Source organism: Lipotes vexillifer, unplaced genomic scaffold (genome assembly GCF_000442215.2).
Source record: "Lipotes vexillifer unplaced genomic scaffold, Lipotes_vexillifer_v1.1 scaffold72, whole genome shotgun sequence".
Lineage (NCBI taxonomy): Eukaryota > Metazoa > Chordata > Mammalia > Artiodactyla > Lipotidae > Lipotes > Lipotes vexillifer.
The window spans coordinates 1,150,097-1,166,124 of NW_006769482.1; the positions used below are offsets into that span (position 1 = coordinate 1,150,097).

Below are 16,028 nucleotides of genomic sequence, written 5' to 3' on the forward strand. Positions count from 1 at the left end.
AGACTAAGAAAAAAAGAAAGAAGTTTCAAAATTACTAAAATCAGAAATGAATTGGCAACATTATTAATGATTCTACAGAATAAAAAGGATTATAAAATAGTACTATGAACAGCAGTATGCAAATTGGATAACCTAGACAAAATAGACAAATTCCTAGAAACACAAACCTACCAAGACTAAATCACAAAGAAATAGAAAATATGAATAGACTTATAACTAGTAAGAAGATTGAATCAGTAACCAAAACTCTCCTAACAAAGAAAAGCCCTAGACTTGATGACTTCACTGGTGAATTCTACCAAACATTTAAAGAGGAACACATACCAATTCTTCTCAGATTTCTCCCAAAAAATAAAGACAAGGAGATACTTCTTAACTCGTTCTATACATTCTATCAGCATTACTCTGATACCAAAGCTAGACAAGGCCACTACAGGAACAGAAAACTACAGACCAACATCCCTCAGAAACACCGATGTAAAAATCCTTACCAAAATATTAGCAGACCAAATTCAGCAGCATATTAAAAAGATGACACACTATGACCAAGTGAGATTTATTCCTGGAATGTAAGAATGACTCAACTTATGAAAGCATATCACATTAACAGAATGAAGGAGGAAAAAAAGATAATCTCAAATAATGCAGAAAACCTTTGACAAAATTTAACACCCTTCCATAGACAGAAAATTCTTCAACATAGTGCAAACCATACATGAAAAACCCATAGCAAACATCATATTCAATGGTAAAAAACTGAAAGCTTTTCCTCTAAGATCAGGAACAAGGCAAGGATGCCTGTTCTCACCTCCTATTCAACATAGCAGTTCTATTCAACATAGCAGTTCTAGCCAGAGTAATTAGGCAAGAAGAAAAATAAAAGGCAGACAATTGGAAAGAAAGAAGTAAAATTATCTGTTTGCAGACGATATGATCTTACATGGAGAAACTCTAAAGATTCCACACACAGAAAAATAATTGTTAGTATCAATAAATGAATTCAGCAAAGTAGCAGGATGTAAAGTTGACACACATAAATCAGTTGCATTTCTATATACTAACAATGAACAATCTAAAAATGAAAATAAGAATGCAATTCCATTTATAATTACACCAAAAAGAATAAAATACTTGGGAATTAACTTAGCCAAGAAGGGAAAAGACTTGTACAATGAAGACTGCAAAACACTGCTGAAAGAAACTGAAGAAGATATTTTAAAAAGTGGAAAGACATTCCATGTTCATGAATTGGGTGACTTAATATTGTTAAGATGTCAATACTACACAAAGCAAGCTGCAAGTTCAATGTAATCCCTATCAAAGACCCAATGACTTTTTTGCAGAAATGGAAAACTCCAATCTAAAATTCATATAGAATGTCAAGGGACATGAATAGCCAAAACAATCTTGAAAAAAAAAAAAAGTTAGAGGACTCCCAGTTCCTGATTTCAAAACTCACTACAAAGCTACAGTAACCAAAACAGTATGGTACTGGTATAAAGACAGGCATCTAGACAAATGGAACAGAATAGAGAGTCCAGAAACAAATCCTCACACATATGGTCAAGTTTTTTTACTAGGGTGCTAAGACCATTCACTAGAGAAAGGACAGTCTTTTCAACAAATGGTGCTGGGAAAACTGGATATCCACATGCAAAGAATAAAGTTGCACCCTTAGCTAACACAATATACAAAAACTAACTGAAACTGGATCAAAGACCTAAATGTAAGACCTAAAACTTTTAGAAGAAAACACAGGATAAAAGTTTCAAGACATTGAACGTGCAATGATCTCTTAGATATGACACCAAAGGCACAGGCAATCAAAGAAAAAATAGACAAATTAAACTTCATGAAAATTTTAAAAGTTTGTGTATCAAAAGACACTATCAACAATATAAAAAGGCAACACAGCGAATGGAAGAAAATATGTGTAGATCATGTATTTAATAAGGAATTAATATCCAGAATATATAGAAAACTCCTACAACTCAACAATAAAAAACCCCAAACAACTCAATTAAAAAAATGTGCAAAGAACTTGAGCTGCCATTTATCTAAAGAAGATATATAAATGACCAATAAGCACATAAAACGATGCTCAACAAAACTGATCATTAGAGAAATGCAAATCAAAACTACAATGAAATACCATCTCACATCCATTAGGATGGCTACTATCAAGAAAATAGAGGGCTTCCCTGGTGGCACAGTGGTTGAGAGTCCATCTGCCGGTGCAGGGGACACGGGTTCATGCCCCAGCCCAGGAAGATCCCACATGCCGCAGAGTGGCTAGGCTTGTGAGCCATGGCCGCTGAGCCTGCACTTCCGGAGCCTGTGCTCTGCAATGGGAGAGGCCACAACAGTGAGAGGCCTGCATACAGCAAAAAAAAAAAAAAAAAAAAAAAAAAAATAGAAAATAAGTGTTGGAGAGGATGTGTAGGAATTGGTACCCTTGTATATTGTTGGTGGGAATGTAAAATGGTGCAGCCACTGTGGAAAATATATGATGGTTTCTCAAGAAAATATTACAAATGAATTATCATATGATCCAGCAAATCCACCTTTGGATATATACTATAAAAGTCAAAAGCGGGGTCTGGAAGAGATATTTGCATACCCATGTTCATAGCATCATTTTTCACAATAGCTAAAACATGGAAGCAACCCAAATATCCAACCACTGATGAATGGATAAGCAAAATGTGATACATACATATAATGGAATATTGTTTAGCCTTAAAAAGGAAGGAAATTCTGACACATTCTACAATGTGGATGAAACCTGAGGGCATTGTGCTAAGTGAAATAAACCAATTACAAAAAGACAAACACTGTATGATTCCACTTATATGAGGTATACTTAGAGTAGTCAAAATCACAGATACAGAAAGTAAAATGGTGGATGCCAGGGACTGGGGGGTGGGAATGGGAAGTTATTGTTCAATAGGTATAAAATTTCAGGTTTGAAAGATGAGAAGGGTTCTGGAGATGGATGGCGGTGGTGGTTGCATAACTATATAAACATACTTAATATCATTGAACTGTACACTCAAAAAGTGGTTAAGATGGTAAATTTTATATTACATATATTTTACCACAATAAAAAGTGAAGAGAAAAAAAAAGAAAAGGAAGAAAAAGTAGGCAAAGGATATGAATAGACATTTCTCCAAAGAAGATACACACATGGCCAATAAGCACATGAAAAGATGCTCAACCTCATTAGTCATCAAGGAAAATGCAAATCAAAACCACAATGGTATACCACTTTACATCCACTAGTATGTCTAGAATCAAAAAGTCAGATAATAACAAGTGTTGGTGATGATATAGAGGAATTGGAACCCTTATACACTGCTGGTTGGAATGTAAAATGGTATAGCTGCTTTGAAAAACTGTCTGGCATTTCATCAAGAGACAAATTATAGAGTTACCATGTGACCTAGCAATCCCACTCTTAGATATATATCCAAGAGAAATGAAACATATGTCCATGCAAAAACTTGTACGTACCATTTATAGCTGCATTATTCACAATAGCCAAGTGCCCATCAACAGACTAATCATAAAATGTGGTATGTCCAAAAATGGAATATTATTCATCCATAAAAAGGAATGGAGTGCTGACACATATTACAGCATGGGTAAGCCTTTAAAACATTATGTTAAGTGAAAGAAGTTAGTCAAAAGTCCACATATTGGGCCTCCCTGGTGGCGCAGTGGTTGAGAGTCCGCCTGCCGATGCAGGGGATATGGGTTCGTGCCCCGGTCCGGGAGGATCCCACATGCCGCGGAGCGGCTGGGCCCGTGAGCCATGGCCGCTGAGCTTGCGCGTCCGGCAACGGGAAAGGCTACGACAGTGAGAGGCCCACATATGGCAAAAAAAAAAAAAAAAAAAAAGTCCACATATTATATAATTCTATTCAAACATATGTTCAGAATTGGATAATCTATAGAGACACAAAACAGCTGCGTGGTTCCTAGGGCTGTGGGATGGGAGGATAGGGAGGTGATAGCTAAATGGTACAGCATGAAAATATTCCAAAATTGACGGTGATGATGGATGCTAGTATCTGCGAATATACTAAAAACCACAGAATTGTACACTTCAAGTGTGTATTATGTAAATTCTTTCCCAACAGAGCTGTTTTTAAAGATCTTTATGTTTACCAGTTCATAGATAATACAAGAGACAAGAAACAAGTTAAATAATGCCACAAGAAAGCAAGGACACAAATCACTACGTGGGAAATTCTACAGACAAATGTCCAGTTCACCAAACAAATCAAGGTGTAGAGGGAAACAGAAAGAAAGCTTCTACAGAGTGCGAATCTTAAGAGACATAATGAAATGCATGATGTGGACCATCTGTGGATTCTGATTCCAACAAACTTACTATAAAAAGAATATCTTTGAGATAATCAGGAAATTTTGAGTATGTTTAGTAATTAGTTTTGGTTTTTGTTGGCTATAACAATGACATGTTGTTGTTGTTTTAATGTCCCTATTGGTAGGGATGCGTGCTAAGGTAGTTATAGTAGGAATGATAGGAGGCCCAGGATCTGTTATGAAAAACTTTGCAAAGCTCCTCTTCCCCTTCCTTTCCTCTCCTTTTCCTTCCTAAGTGAACAAAAAGTCCAAATGCCAAGAAGACAGGTGTCTGTGATGTGGGGGTCATGTAGCCACAATGGCCCCAAATGGCATCCCAGAGTGTGGGCAGAGTGGGAGTGCCCAAGGGCTGGATGGATGGATGGACTGGCACAGGGTGTCAGAAGCATCCATGCCAAGGAAAAGGTTGGGCAGCCCACCATGGAAGTCACAGCCAAGGAGGGGGAGGGCGTGTATGTAGGAGGATCAAGCAGTCTGGGTGTCAAAACATGAACAGGGTGAGGAGGCAACCCATGTGGGGAACAGTTGGGCAGAGGAGTCAAAATCCAGGCTTGATGAGGAAGGTTTCCACATACAAGGAAGTTCATCAAATAGGTAGAAACATTAAGAATAATGGGAGTCAGGTTTCTCATTGTTGGAGAAGGGAGTACCTTATTTGTTACAGCAGCACAGGCTAGACTGACTGGTACAAAGGGAATTTCAAAATAACAACAGGGCTTTATTAAGTGGAGGGATCGGGGGCTTTTTGTTTTCTTAATTACCCTGAGAAGAAAATAAAAAGCTGATAAATGTGGATGTTGGATGGTTGTCATAGTTTGGTGAGTTCAGGAATGCAAAAGCCCCTGTACATGCTCTCAAACATGCCGTAACCTGAGACCACGTTAACGAAACCCATGGAATACCCAGCAACGTGCGGCCGTAGCTTGTTCAAATGCAAGCACAGTACCCACATCACTTTGCTGGCCCTTCAAAGCCAAAGTGATCAATCAATGATAAATGACTCAGGGAATAATTTTAGACACAGAGGGCTAACTGATTCTGAAAGATGTTGAAAAGAAAAAAAAGTGCACCAGACTTCATATCTGAGGCTGTTCGTACAGACCCACTCGCCGGCTTCTTTTCAGCTGCTGTTATCTAGGGTCGGTAGCCTCAGCACCTCTGTAGGAGCTCAGAAGCCCTGGCACAGTGATCCTTGTCACCCACACTTCCAGCACCCCCAGGCGCCCTCGTCTTGAACAATCAGTGCACAGTGGGAAGGCACATAGGTTGGTATACTCTGGAGTAAATTTAGACGTAGAACTGTTTTGCATCCTTATTTATCTGAGTAATCTGTTCTGCCAAGTTTCCGCCTTTATAGTCAGGGACCAACCAATTACCATGAAAATCAAATGAATAAATATTGAAGAGAATGTGTTCATCGTCTATTTTGGTGTCCTCACAGCAAGGAAGTGACATGACGTTTTTAATTAAGTCTTTCGTTTCCATTTTCTTTTTCAGCTAAAGCTGTCCTCCATAGGATCAATTAAGCTAGATAATCAGATCCAACAAAAAGCCTCCCAAAGGAACGGTTATTAGTAGGTGTGATTTACAGATTTTCCCAACCATACTGCAAATTTCTCCTCCAAAATTAAAGCTGTAGAGACAGCACAGCTTGGGGTGTTTGGGTTTGCTCAGACACCTGGTCTAACTTCATGTCCTCCTTGTCTTCTACATTATCTTGACACTGGTTCATGAATGTATAATATATTAGTAGTAGTACGTATCTTTTGTAAATCATCTTTTTGTCTATAAGGACTGAGTGAACAAAAAAACTAATCGTCTTTCATCTATAAGAGGGTATAATTTAGCTAAATTTTAACTTTAAAAAATACCTAAAATTTTCAACTGAAATATTCATATTCTCATAGGATTTCTATTTCCCTCCTATTTTCCTTTAGATAACTACAACTAATTTAATAGGCAGCCAATGCAAATGGAAAGAACTCTGGACTGAGTCTGTGTAGAAAATCTCACTTGTGACCCCAGGTCACCTTGTTCGGTCCTCAACCTCCTAACCTGAAAAAGCCTGAGGTTGATTTATGTATTCAGTTATCTAATGCTTATTGAACCCCAGCTATGTGCCAGGCACTATTCTAGATGGTGGGAAATACTGCAATTAACAAGACTGCTACCCTCATGGAGATTATAGTCTAGTGGGGGAAAAGAAATAATAAACAAGTTAGCAAATAAATGAGTGCTTGTTTGTGATAAGTGCTTAAGGGTAAAAATAAATCAGGGTAAAGAAATAGGGGGTATCTAGGGGATTCTATTTGAGGTAAAATGGTGGGGGAAGTCTCCTCTGACCTGAGTAAGCCTAGATCATTGTAAGAGGTGTGTATAACCACATAATCTTGACACCCAAACCAGACGAGCACACACAAGCGAAGGAAGCAAAGACAATGAAGACAGATTTCTTTCATGAACTGTGCCTGAAAAATCCTAAAGGAAATATTAGGACTCCAAACCCATGATTACTGTGTCAAGACCAAGCAGGGTTTATGCCAGGATGCAACATCAGAAAAATCTACCTGTGTAATTTCCCACATGAATGGACTTTAGGAAAAAAATCATGGTATTATCTCAAAATCTGCTGAAGAAGCATTTGATAAAGTTCAATACCTATACATGATAAAAGTAGTTGATCAATTAATATGTATAAATAGGAAATGAGAGCAGAGATTGCCCTTTTAACTGGCTCATGGACATATCCCAGGTGCCAAAAACAATGCCTGGATTAGGAGTCATCCAGTACACATTTGTTGAGTGAATGAATGAATGAAGTCTTTAAGGTTGATAAGGACATCTACCAAAAGCTTACATCATCCTAAGGGAACAATACCTCAAACTTTCCTTCAGGTTGGAAGCTGAAAAAGGGTGCCCTCTCCTGGCCAATGCTCAAAGGTGCTCTCTAAGGTCTGGGATTGGAAAGCAGGCGAAAAAACTCAGTGTTTGCAATGGCAACGACCACTGGTCCAGTAAAACGACCACAATCAGCAAAATTTCCAGGCTCAAGATCACACTACTTTCCTCTCCCTGCAGCAGCAACTACTGAGGAAAAGTGATCAAAAATAACATACCACTTACAACAAGAACTAAAACTATCCCTAGGAAGTAACCTAACAATGGAAACAGAAGAACTTTCTGGAGAGAATTTTAATAGTCTAACAAAAGACATCTTAAAACTAAATAAGTGGAGACATGCCATGTTCATGGAGGTGATGATTTAATATTGAAAAACGTCAGCTCTCCCCAAATTAATCTGTAAATTCAGTGCAAGTCCTATCGAAACCCCAGCATGTATTTTTGGTGACTTGATAAACTGAATCTAAAATCAGAACAAAGAATAAAGGTCTGAGAACAGCTAAGACAACTTATAAAAAGGAGACTTAAGAGAAAGGACGCACACCACCAGATATTAAGACAGTTTAAAGCCATAACGACTAAAGCAGTATGGAACTTGCACAAGGAACAGACAGTCAAATCAGTAGAACAAAACTGAGAGTCCAGAAACAGACCCATGACACAGAGACTTAGCGTGTAATAGAGGGAGCATCACTACCACAGAAAAAAGATGAATTATTTGGTAAATAGTGACGGGAGAATTGGCTCACTACATGGCGATTTTTAATGTTGGGTCCTATCTTATATCATCTTCCAAAGTAACTTCACTTGGAATTGAAAGGTAAATGTGAAAGATAAACAACAAAGCTAGTAGGAGAAAATATAGAGTACCGTACATCTGTGATTTGTAGGTGAGAAACCTTTTAAAACTCAAAACTATAAAGCATAAAGGGGAAAATTGATGGATTCCCAAAAAAAAAGACTTTTATCTGATGAAGAATATCACAGACAAAACTATCTGATAGGTGAAGATGTGGGAGAGTACATATGGAGACTCTATTGCTGAAATAAACTCAAGAAAACCCAATAAGAAGATTAAAAGAGAAACATGGGGGAAAGATAGGAACATAAAATTTATGGAGAAACCTGTTAAAGTGCAATCAAAGAATTGCACAGCAAACAATGAGACATCACTTCACTCCCCACCCGCACCAGATTAGCAAAACTAGATAGAGAAGGGGTGGGTGTGGGACCCTCACACTCTGCTGCTGCGCATGTCAGTAGCCCAGCCATTCTGGAAGCAGATGCAACCCCTGATGACATTAAATGTATGTACATCCTGTGTTCAAACACTCCTGGGATATGCTCCAGAGAGACCATCCCAGGTGCAGGGGAAACAGGCACGAGGTTTGCAGCACCTTCAGTTTTTTAATCTTTCAGAAGAGAGCTCAGGAAGTGATGTGCAGATGGTGTATCCAGTGAGCCCCAGATGGCCCACCCAAGTAACAATTCAGTATACGGAAGGCACTACTGACAGATCTTAAAAACATGTACCGAAGGGAAAAAGAAAGAAATGATTTGTGGAATAACATCATGTTTGTTTGCAAATTTCTGAACCACACAAACACAAAATATGTATTTTCCCTGGTGTGCATATATGTAAAATAAAATCCACACAACGAAAGAAGGTGAATTGGATATATGTTACATTCATGGGGAGTGGTTGCCCAGCTGGAGAATGGAAGAGAAGAGAAGGTGCAGAGGTCTAGGGAACTGAGGTGTGCAGGCAACTTAGTCTAGACACCTGAGGCAACAAATCATTTCAGGTAACACCGCCTCTTTCCCCAAACACACACAGTTAAATTGTGCCCAAGTCCAACTGAAGACTGTCTTCATCCCTACCTGTCAATCAAAAAGTGCAATGTCCTTCATAGAGAACAGATTTGTGGTTGCCAAGGGGAAGAGGAGGTTGGGGAGGAAAGGATTAGAAGTTTGGGTTTAGCAGATGCAAACTATTATATATAGAATGGATAAACAACAAGGTCCTACTGTATAGCACAAGGAACTATATTCAGTATTCTGTGATAAATCATAATGGAAAAGAATATGAAAAAGAATATATATATATATGCATAACTAAGTCACTTTGCTGTACAGCAGAAATTAACACAACATTGTGAATCAACTACACTTCAATAAATTTTTTTTAAAATGCAATGTTCTTAACCACTATTGAGATAACTCTACCTGCTGCTTTGTTTTCACTGGATAAAAAAATTTTAAACAACAATCCTGGAATTTACTCAATGGTTAGGCTAAGGTAACTACATTTATTAAATTTAGTAATTCTTGGACTGTGCCAGGGTGAAGTCAAATTTATTTATTGACTGAAAGATGGTATATTCAGTCAACCCCATAGAATTATTCAGACACAACAGTACTGCCAGGAAGTGCCAAAACCACTGTCATGAGGTATTACTTCTCTGGGCGGGAAAGCAAGAGACTAATTAATAGGAGGTTTACTTACTGCTTCATCACATTTTATAACCTGCAAATAAAAACCGGTGATTCAACTTGTAGAGATATTTGAGGTAAATATTAAAAGCCCAGGAGCCCTGTACTTCTTTGTCCACTATGAACATATCTGGAAGGAAAACTTTCTCAGTTTTTGTATTTATTTTAAAGAACATGAGAATTAAACCTTTCAACCCAGGCCCTGGGGATTTCCAAGTTTTGTAACTTGCACAGGGGGCCCTGACCATGGGCTCCTGTAGCCTGGCTCTGGCCTGAAAGCATAAATCCTCCGGGCCTGGTCTCCAGGGCCTTGGAGAAGTGACCATCAGGACTCAGCAGGCATATGTGAGTAGAGGAGGGAAAGTGGTCCCCAGTGCAGTGACCCAGGGTAGACTGTCGGAGGGAGGTTGGCCAGTGCAGGCCACACTCCGCCCTGTGCTCACCGTGCCTTCCGGGTCCACGAGCAGCAGGTGCTTGGCCTGGCCATTGTGCATGCCAGTGAGGACAAAGGAGCCTGGGTTGGTGGTGCTCTTCCTGACCAGGAAGTCTCCATCTCTCTTCAGTAGCCCCTCTGCCTCCTTCCTGCTCATCTCCCCTTGGTACCAAGGCTCTGTTTTCAGCTCTTCCAGCATCTTAGTATCCGGGGCTCTGGGTGAGACGGGGCTGATGCACTCCACGGAGGCTGCCTTGCTCAACACAGGCCCCAAGGACTGGTTCTTGAGAGCATCTTCAAAAGGTTCTGCCAACAACATTTGCCAGCAACACGTCAATCCCAAGGAGAACAAATGATAAACAGTACAATGTGAGGGCTGGAAATGCAAAGGCAACTTCTACCAGATAAAAAGAAGTAGAGAAAAATGACTGGCTGGTAATACAACAAGACTCATCATAACAAGCATTTGAAAGCAAAGCCCAAATCTTGGCATGACTCATTCTGATGAGTCTGCTTTCCCAAGACAGCTGGGCATTGTGTCTTGTGCCAGAGACTCAAGCACACCCTTTGCCTCACTAGTTAGAATGACTCCATTTTTGCATGCTGCAAGAGGCCATGAATATTACATGCCATCTACTTTCTCTGGAACATTGGCTAGCCTCTTCAACAAATGTGTTCTCTTCTGAATAAAAACCTGCCAATACCAAAGAAAATACACAAAGGAAAAGACAAGTTGCAAGGTTTTGATTTCATGCAAAACTGAAACCCAGCCCAACAAATGTTTCTTTCAAAATTTTTGTATTAGGTAAATTCTTAAAAGAGAAGAAAATTGACATTTATTGGGTGCCTTTTGTGTGACTTGCCCCAGTCTAAGAGCTCTACCTCCCCTTGACCTTCACTTGTTTCCCTGTAGAAAAAGGCTCTTGTGTGAGTGTTTGAGATTGAGCTTGACTTTATGCCCTTCAGAACATACTTCTCACTGCAGGCCATGGCTCTAACAGCAACAAATATCAGCGGTAAGAGAGGTCACCAGGCTCATCTAATTAAATCTCAATGTTCGATTTTCAAACAAGGCAATATGTACAACAGCACTCTGAAAAATGCCCACAGTGCCACACAAGAGTAAGGTGTTGTGATGATTATTTAGGACCGCACTGCCAACCACTGCAATGCAAGCACCACAAGAACAAGAATGGTTCTCTCCTAGACACAGCTACATCCCTCTAGTCCAACATTGTTCCTGGGACATAGTTTGTACCCATAAATATTCAGTGAGTGCTGTAAAATCAGACCAGTTTGCTAAATGTTGGTAGAGAATGGGCAGAAGTGAAGTGAATAAATGAAACCAAAACTAAATCATTTTGACACTTGTTAAATGATTTACAGATTTGGGGCAAAAAAGAGGTTAAAACTACGGGCTAAAATTAGGTTCGTAGATTTTCTCTTTTTATTCTACTTTTTCTCTGATTACCTGGAGTAGTTGAAAATTTGTATTCTGATTCTGTACCATCACCATCATCACCACCATCACCATCACCACAACATCATCATCACCATCATAAACACCATCACCTCAGCCCCACCACTAGCATCAACATCATCGCCATCACTATCAACACCATCATCACCATCATCATCATCACCAACACCACCATCACCATCTTATCATTATTATCACCTTCATTACCACCATTACCATCATCACCATCACCATATCTTTACCCTCATCACCATCACCACCATCACCACCACCATCAGTACCATTACCATCACTATTAGCACCACTACCACCATCATTATTTAGCTATAGTGGTTCAAGATAAACACAGAGTGCTAGCTCTATTTTTCCATACTTTTCAATAGATACTAGCTTCTCCAGGGCTCTTTATACTTTCGGTTTCCCCTTCTCTAGTTTTGGGAGTAGGAGTAGAAATTGATGGATGAAAAAAGGGAGGTCTGGCTTTCATTTTTCCCATCTCAAACCCCAGCCCAATCTAACTCTCTTCAGGCTCTGGGGCCAAGAGTCACTGGTATATTGACTAAATTAAACAGTGAAAATTGTCTGACCATACATACAACTACTAAACTGAAGTTGGGAGATATCGTTACAACTGGAGCTACCACTTTGCTCTGTATCTTGAGAAGTTGCTTCATAGGCTATTTCCACATTTTTTTAAATGAAGAGATTAGACTAGATGATTCTACAGTTCTTCTGGCTCTGGTGATTTTTAAAATCAGAATGGGAGTCCAGTGTCCCAATCTGGGGAAAAATAGACTTCTGTTGTCATGGTGCAGCCTGTTTATAAAAGCACTCAGCCCTGTCCTAACCCACATACAATAACACGTATGTATTGTATGTGGTGAACCAGCAGTGAAGTTACCAAACCTCTAGGGTTCTCTGTTTCCACCTCTATAAAATGGTAATAATAATAATATCTACCCATAAGACTACTGCAAAAATTAAATAAAATAATAAGCACCTAGCCATGTGGTAGAAACTCACTAAGTGCTAGTCTCCTCTCCTTCCCTCTTCAGCCTGTAAAATTCTCAAGGAAATTGAAAAAGAAATTTGGGGATGTAAAGCTGTTTGTGAGCTTGGAAAGCTCTTTCAAAATTCCTTAACAACAATTTACACTTTCATTAATCAGTTCACGGGTGATTTATTTTTCCCATATGCCAAACAGAGGTCCATGGTATACATCATACTACAGTGCAATCAACAGGAGTTTGGGGTTACTCTTCTTATCCCGTTTTATTTTTCATCAGAGTACCTGTCACTACCTGTAACACATGGTGGTTATTTAAACTTCATGAGAGTAGGGACTTTGTCTATTTGGTTTTCCTGTACATCCCCAGTAAGCAGACTAGTATTTGACACATGGTAGGAGTTCAGTAGAGAGGAAGGAGGGGAGAGAGAAAGAGAAAAAGTGAGAGAGAAAGTGAGTGTATGTAGGCAAACAAGAGGGTATATTACAATTTCTTGCTTATATGTTAGTCTTGTTCAACAGACTAAGAGCTCTATGAAAACAGGGGCCAAGCCATTTCATCTTGGCATCTTTAAAACTGATACAGTATTTGGCACACAATATCCAATTAATACCTAAGTGAATAAATAAATGAATGCATTTATGTATATCATTTGTCTCAATATGATCTTCAAGAGCAAAGTCAATTATAAAACGGGGGTGGGGGGACTTCCCTGGTGTTCCAGTGGTTAAGTATCTGCTTTCCAATGCAGGAGACGTGGGTTCGATCCCTGGTCGGGGAACTAAGATCCCACATGCCGTGGGGCAACTAATCCTGCATGCTGCAACTACTGAGCCCGTGTGCTCTGGAGCCCGCATGCCACAACTGGAGAGAAATCCGCATGCCACCACGAAGATCCCATGTGCTGCAACTAAGACCCAACACAGCCAAATAAATTAATTAATTTAAAAAAAAAAAGAGAGAGGGAAGCTGCTTTGCCTCTGGACTGCAGAGAAGGTTGTAATTGCAAAGCAGGGGGTGGCCAAGTTCAAAGCCTTGAAAAGCTCAATCATAACCCAGAAAAATACAGCTAATCAGTGTCATTCATCAAAACCCCACCAGAAGAAAATTCAGTAATTGCACAGATTTCAAACAAAAGACAATGTAAAAAAACAGCCTCAAAAGAGAAAATTCCAGTGGCAGATGGAAACCCACTCATGTCAAAGAGGTCTTTCCGTGGGCTGCTTTCTGCACTGCTGCCCGCGGCCAGCCCAGCCTGCAGCGGGATGCACTGGGTGTTGACATAGGTGGGGGCTTCTCCCGTAGGGGCCACATGCGATTTCCTTTCCGGCATGCTGTAGATGTCCAAGGACCCTGCAACAAGAAAACAGCCCTCTTTTCTCTTCTGATCGTAAAGCTATTCATGTTAAGCTACCCAGTGATTCACAGAAAAGTTCCTTTAGCCCATTCATAAGAGATCCTTCTATCAGATGCCCATCTGTTAAGTCTCCTCTCTGACCCTCTCACACTCTGTTGTACTCTGCTAGGATGCTCTCCACTCCTCCCTGTCAAAATGGGACCTACTGGCCCAGGATGATGGACGCCGTGAAGGCTAGGAGCCTTACCAAGACCCTGGGCGCCTCTGACCCGGGCTGGGGGGAGCGGGGGGAGCACACCTGCTGCAGAAGCTGCCTCAGCCTTCTCGCCCCCTTTACAAAGGCCTGAGATCAAAATAACTGAGACGAAGAACAACAGACCTTATTTTCATTGCTCTTTTTTTAAGTGTAGGGGAATGCTTCATATGTTAACTCCATTAGAAATGCAGTGCAGGTGCTGTGACCCCATTTTATTAGAAAGTTACTTCGTAATGAATGAGGCACATTTCTTCTAAAACAGAGTCAGGCTTGTGCCTTCGTGGGACTTCCCAACTGGACCAGGACTGTCAAGGCAGGGTCAGGCTGTCCCTGCTCTTGTTGCCCGAGGCAAATGAAGGGTGTCGCACTGCTTGAGCCACTATCCCATTCTTTGTATGGGATCGCTGTTTCTAACAGGCTTCCACAGACACTCTCAAGATTGCCTTGGGCCTGGAGAGAGGTCACCTCTCCAGGTGGTGGGCTGTGGAAGTCAGCTCAATCCAGCTGGCAAGTGTGGGTTCAGGGCTTTGAGAGAAGCTTTCCCAAGAGCCCACTAAAGGACTTTTGGCAGCACCACTGTCTCTGGCCTGTAAGAGTGAGAATGCAGGTGTCCTGCGAAAATCCCATCTCTAGAGAGCATCTCCACAAATTCCTGAGCTGTGTCTACTCCTCTCCCTGGACGTGGTTTCTATGCATCACTGGTCGTTCCTACACTACGAGTCGTGGCTTAGTGATGACTATCTTCCGTTCAGATGTCTGTATGAACTGCAGACAACTCAGTCTGTAAAAACAACTTTACAAACTAATCTTTAAAAAGATCAAAAGCCCAATGAATAAGTTGCTGATGACAGCCCTTTCCCACTTCAGACATTGGCAGGTGCTGAGTCGGGGGCAGGGAGACACACCATCCCTGGTGTTGGTACCCAGAGTTCAGTTTCATTTAGGGGAAATGGCTGCCAGCAGATCAATAAGGAACACTTGTATTTGTTCTATGGAAAATATATTTATTGCTTACAAGTAAGAACTTGAAATTTATTTATTCTCTTTACACAAGAACTTGTGTAAGGCTCTTTTTGCCCTAGTGAACTTCTTACATTGTCTGTTCTTGATCTGGCTGGAATAACTTGAACATAAAAAAAGACCTCATTTTCAAATAAACCTGATGAATTTTCAATAGAGTAAATATCTCATGTAAGTAATCTGTCTCCTTTAATCTTTAGCAGTTATATGTCTATGTACGCAATTGCTGTATAATACTTTTTAAATGTGTATAGAACAAAGATGAAAAATGTTAAAAAAAAAAAGTTCCTCTGGCAAAGTTATAACTTTAATGTGCTATTTCCATCCTATTCTGAGATAGAGCCATGTGGTGTACTGACTGGGTTTTAGGGATTTGGGGCTGGGCAGTATGGATGGGTCATCTTTCAGCTGGGGCAGGCAAGACATGAAATTCTTTCATCAGGGGGAAATTTTAAAAATATATTGTCAAGGGCTTCCCTGGTGGCGCAGTGGTTGAGAGTCCGCCTGCCAATGCAGGGGACACGGGTTCGTACCCCGGTCCGGTAAGATCCCACATGCCGCAGACCGGCTGGGCCCGTAAGCCATGGCCGCTGAGCCTGTGCATATGGAGCCTGTGCTCCGCAACGGGAGAGGTCACAACAGTGAGAGGCCTGCGTACGGCAAAAAAAAAAAAAAAAAAAAAAAAAAAAAA

The 16,028-nt window shown here is 40.4% G+C and overlaps 1 protein-coding gene across 1 annotated transcript in view; it reads right to left on the reverse strand.

Moving 5' to 3' along the window:
* Positions 1–16,028, reverse strand: part of SHC3 (SHC adaptor protein 3) — a 146,485-nt gene that overhangs the window by 16,236 nt on the left and 114,221 nt on the right. Inside the window, exons 10-11 of the mRNA XM_007445619.1 lie at positions 13,899–14,057; positions 10,228–10,523 (exon numbers count right to left, since the gene is read on the reverse strand). Coding sequence (XP_007445681.1) covers positions 10,228–10,523; positions 13,899–14,057 — 455 coding nt within the window. The remainder of the gene's footprint in view (positions 1–10,227; positions 10,524–13,898; positions 14,058–16,028) is intronic.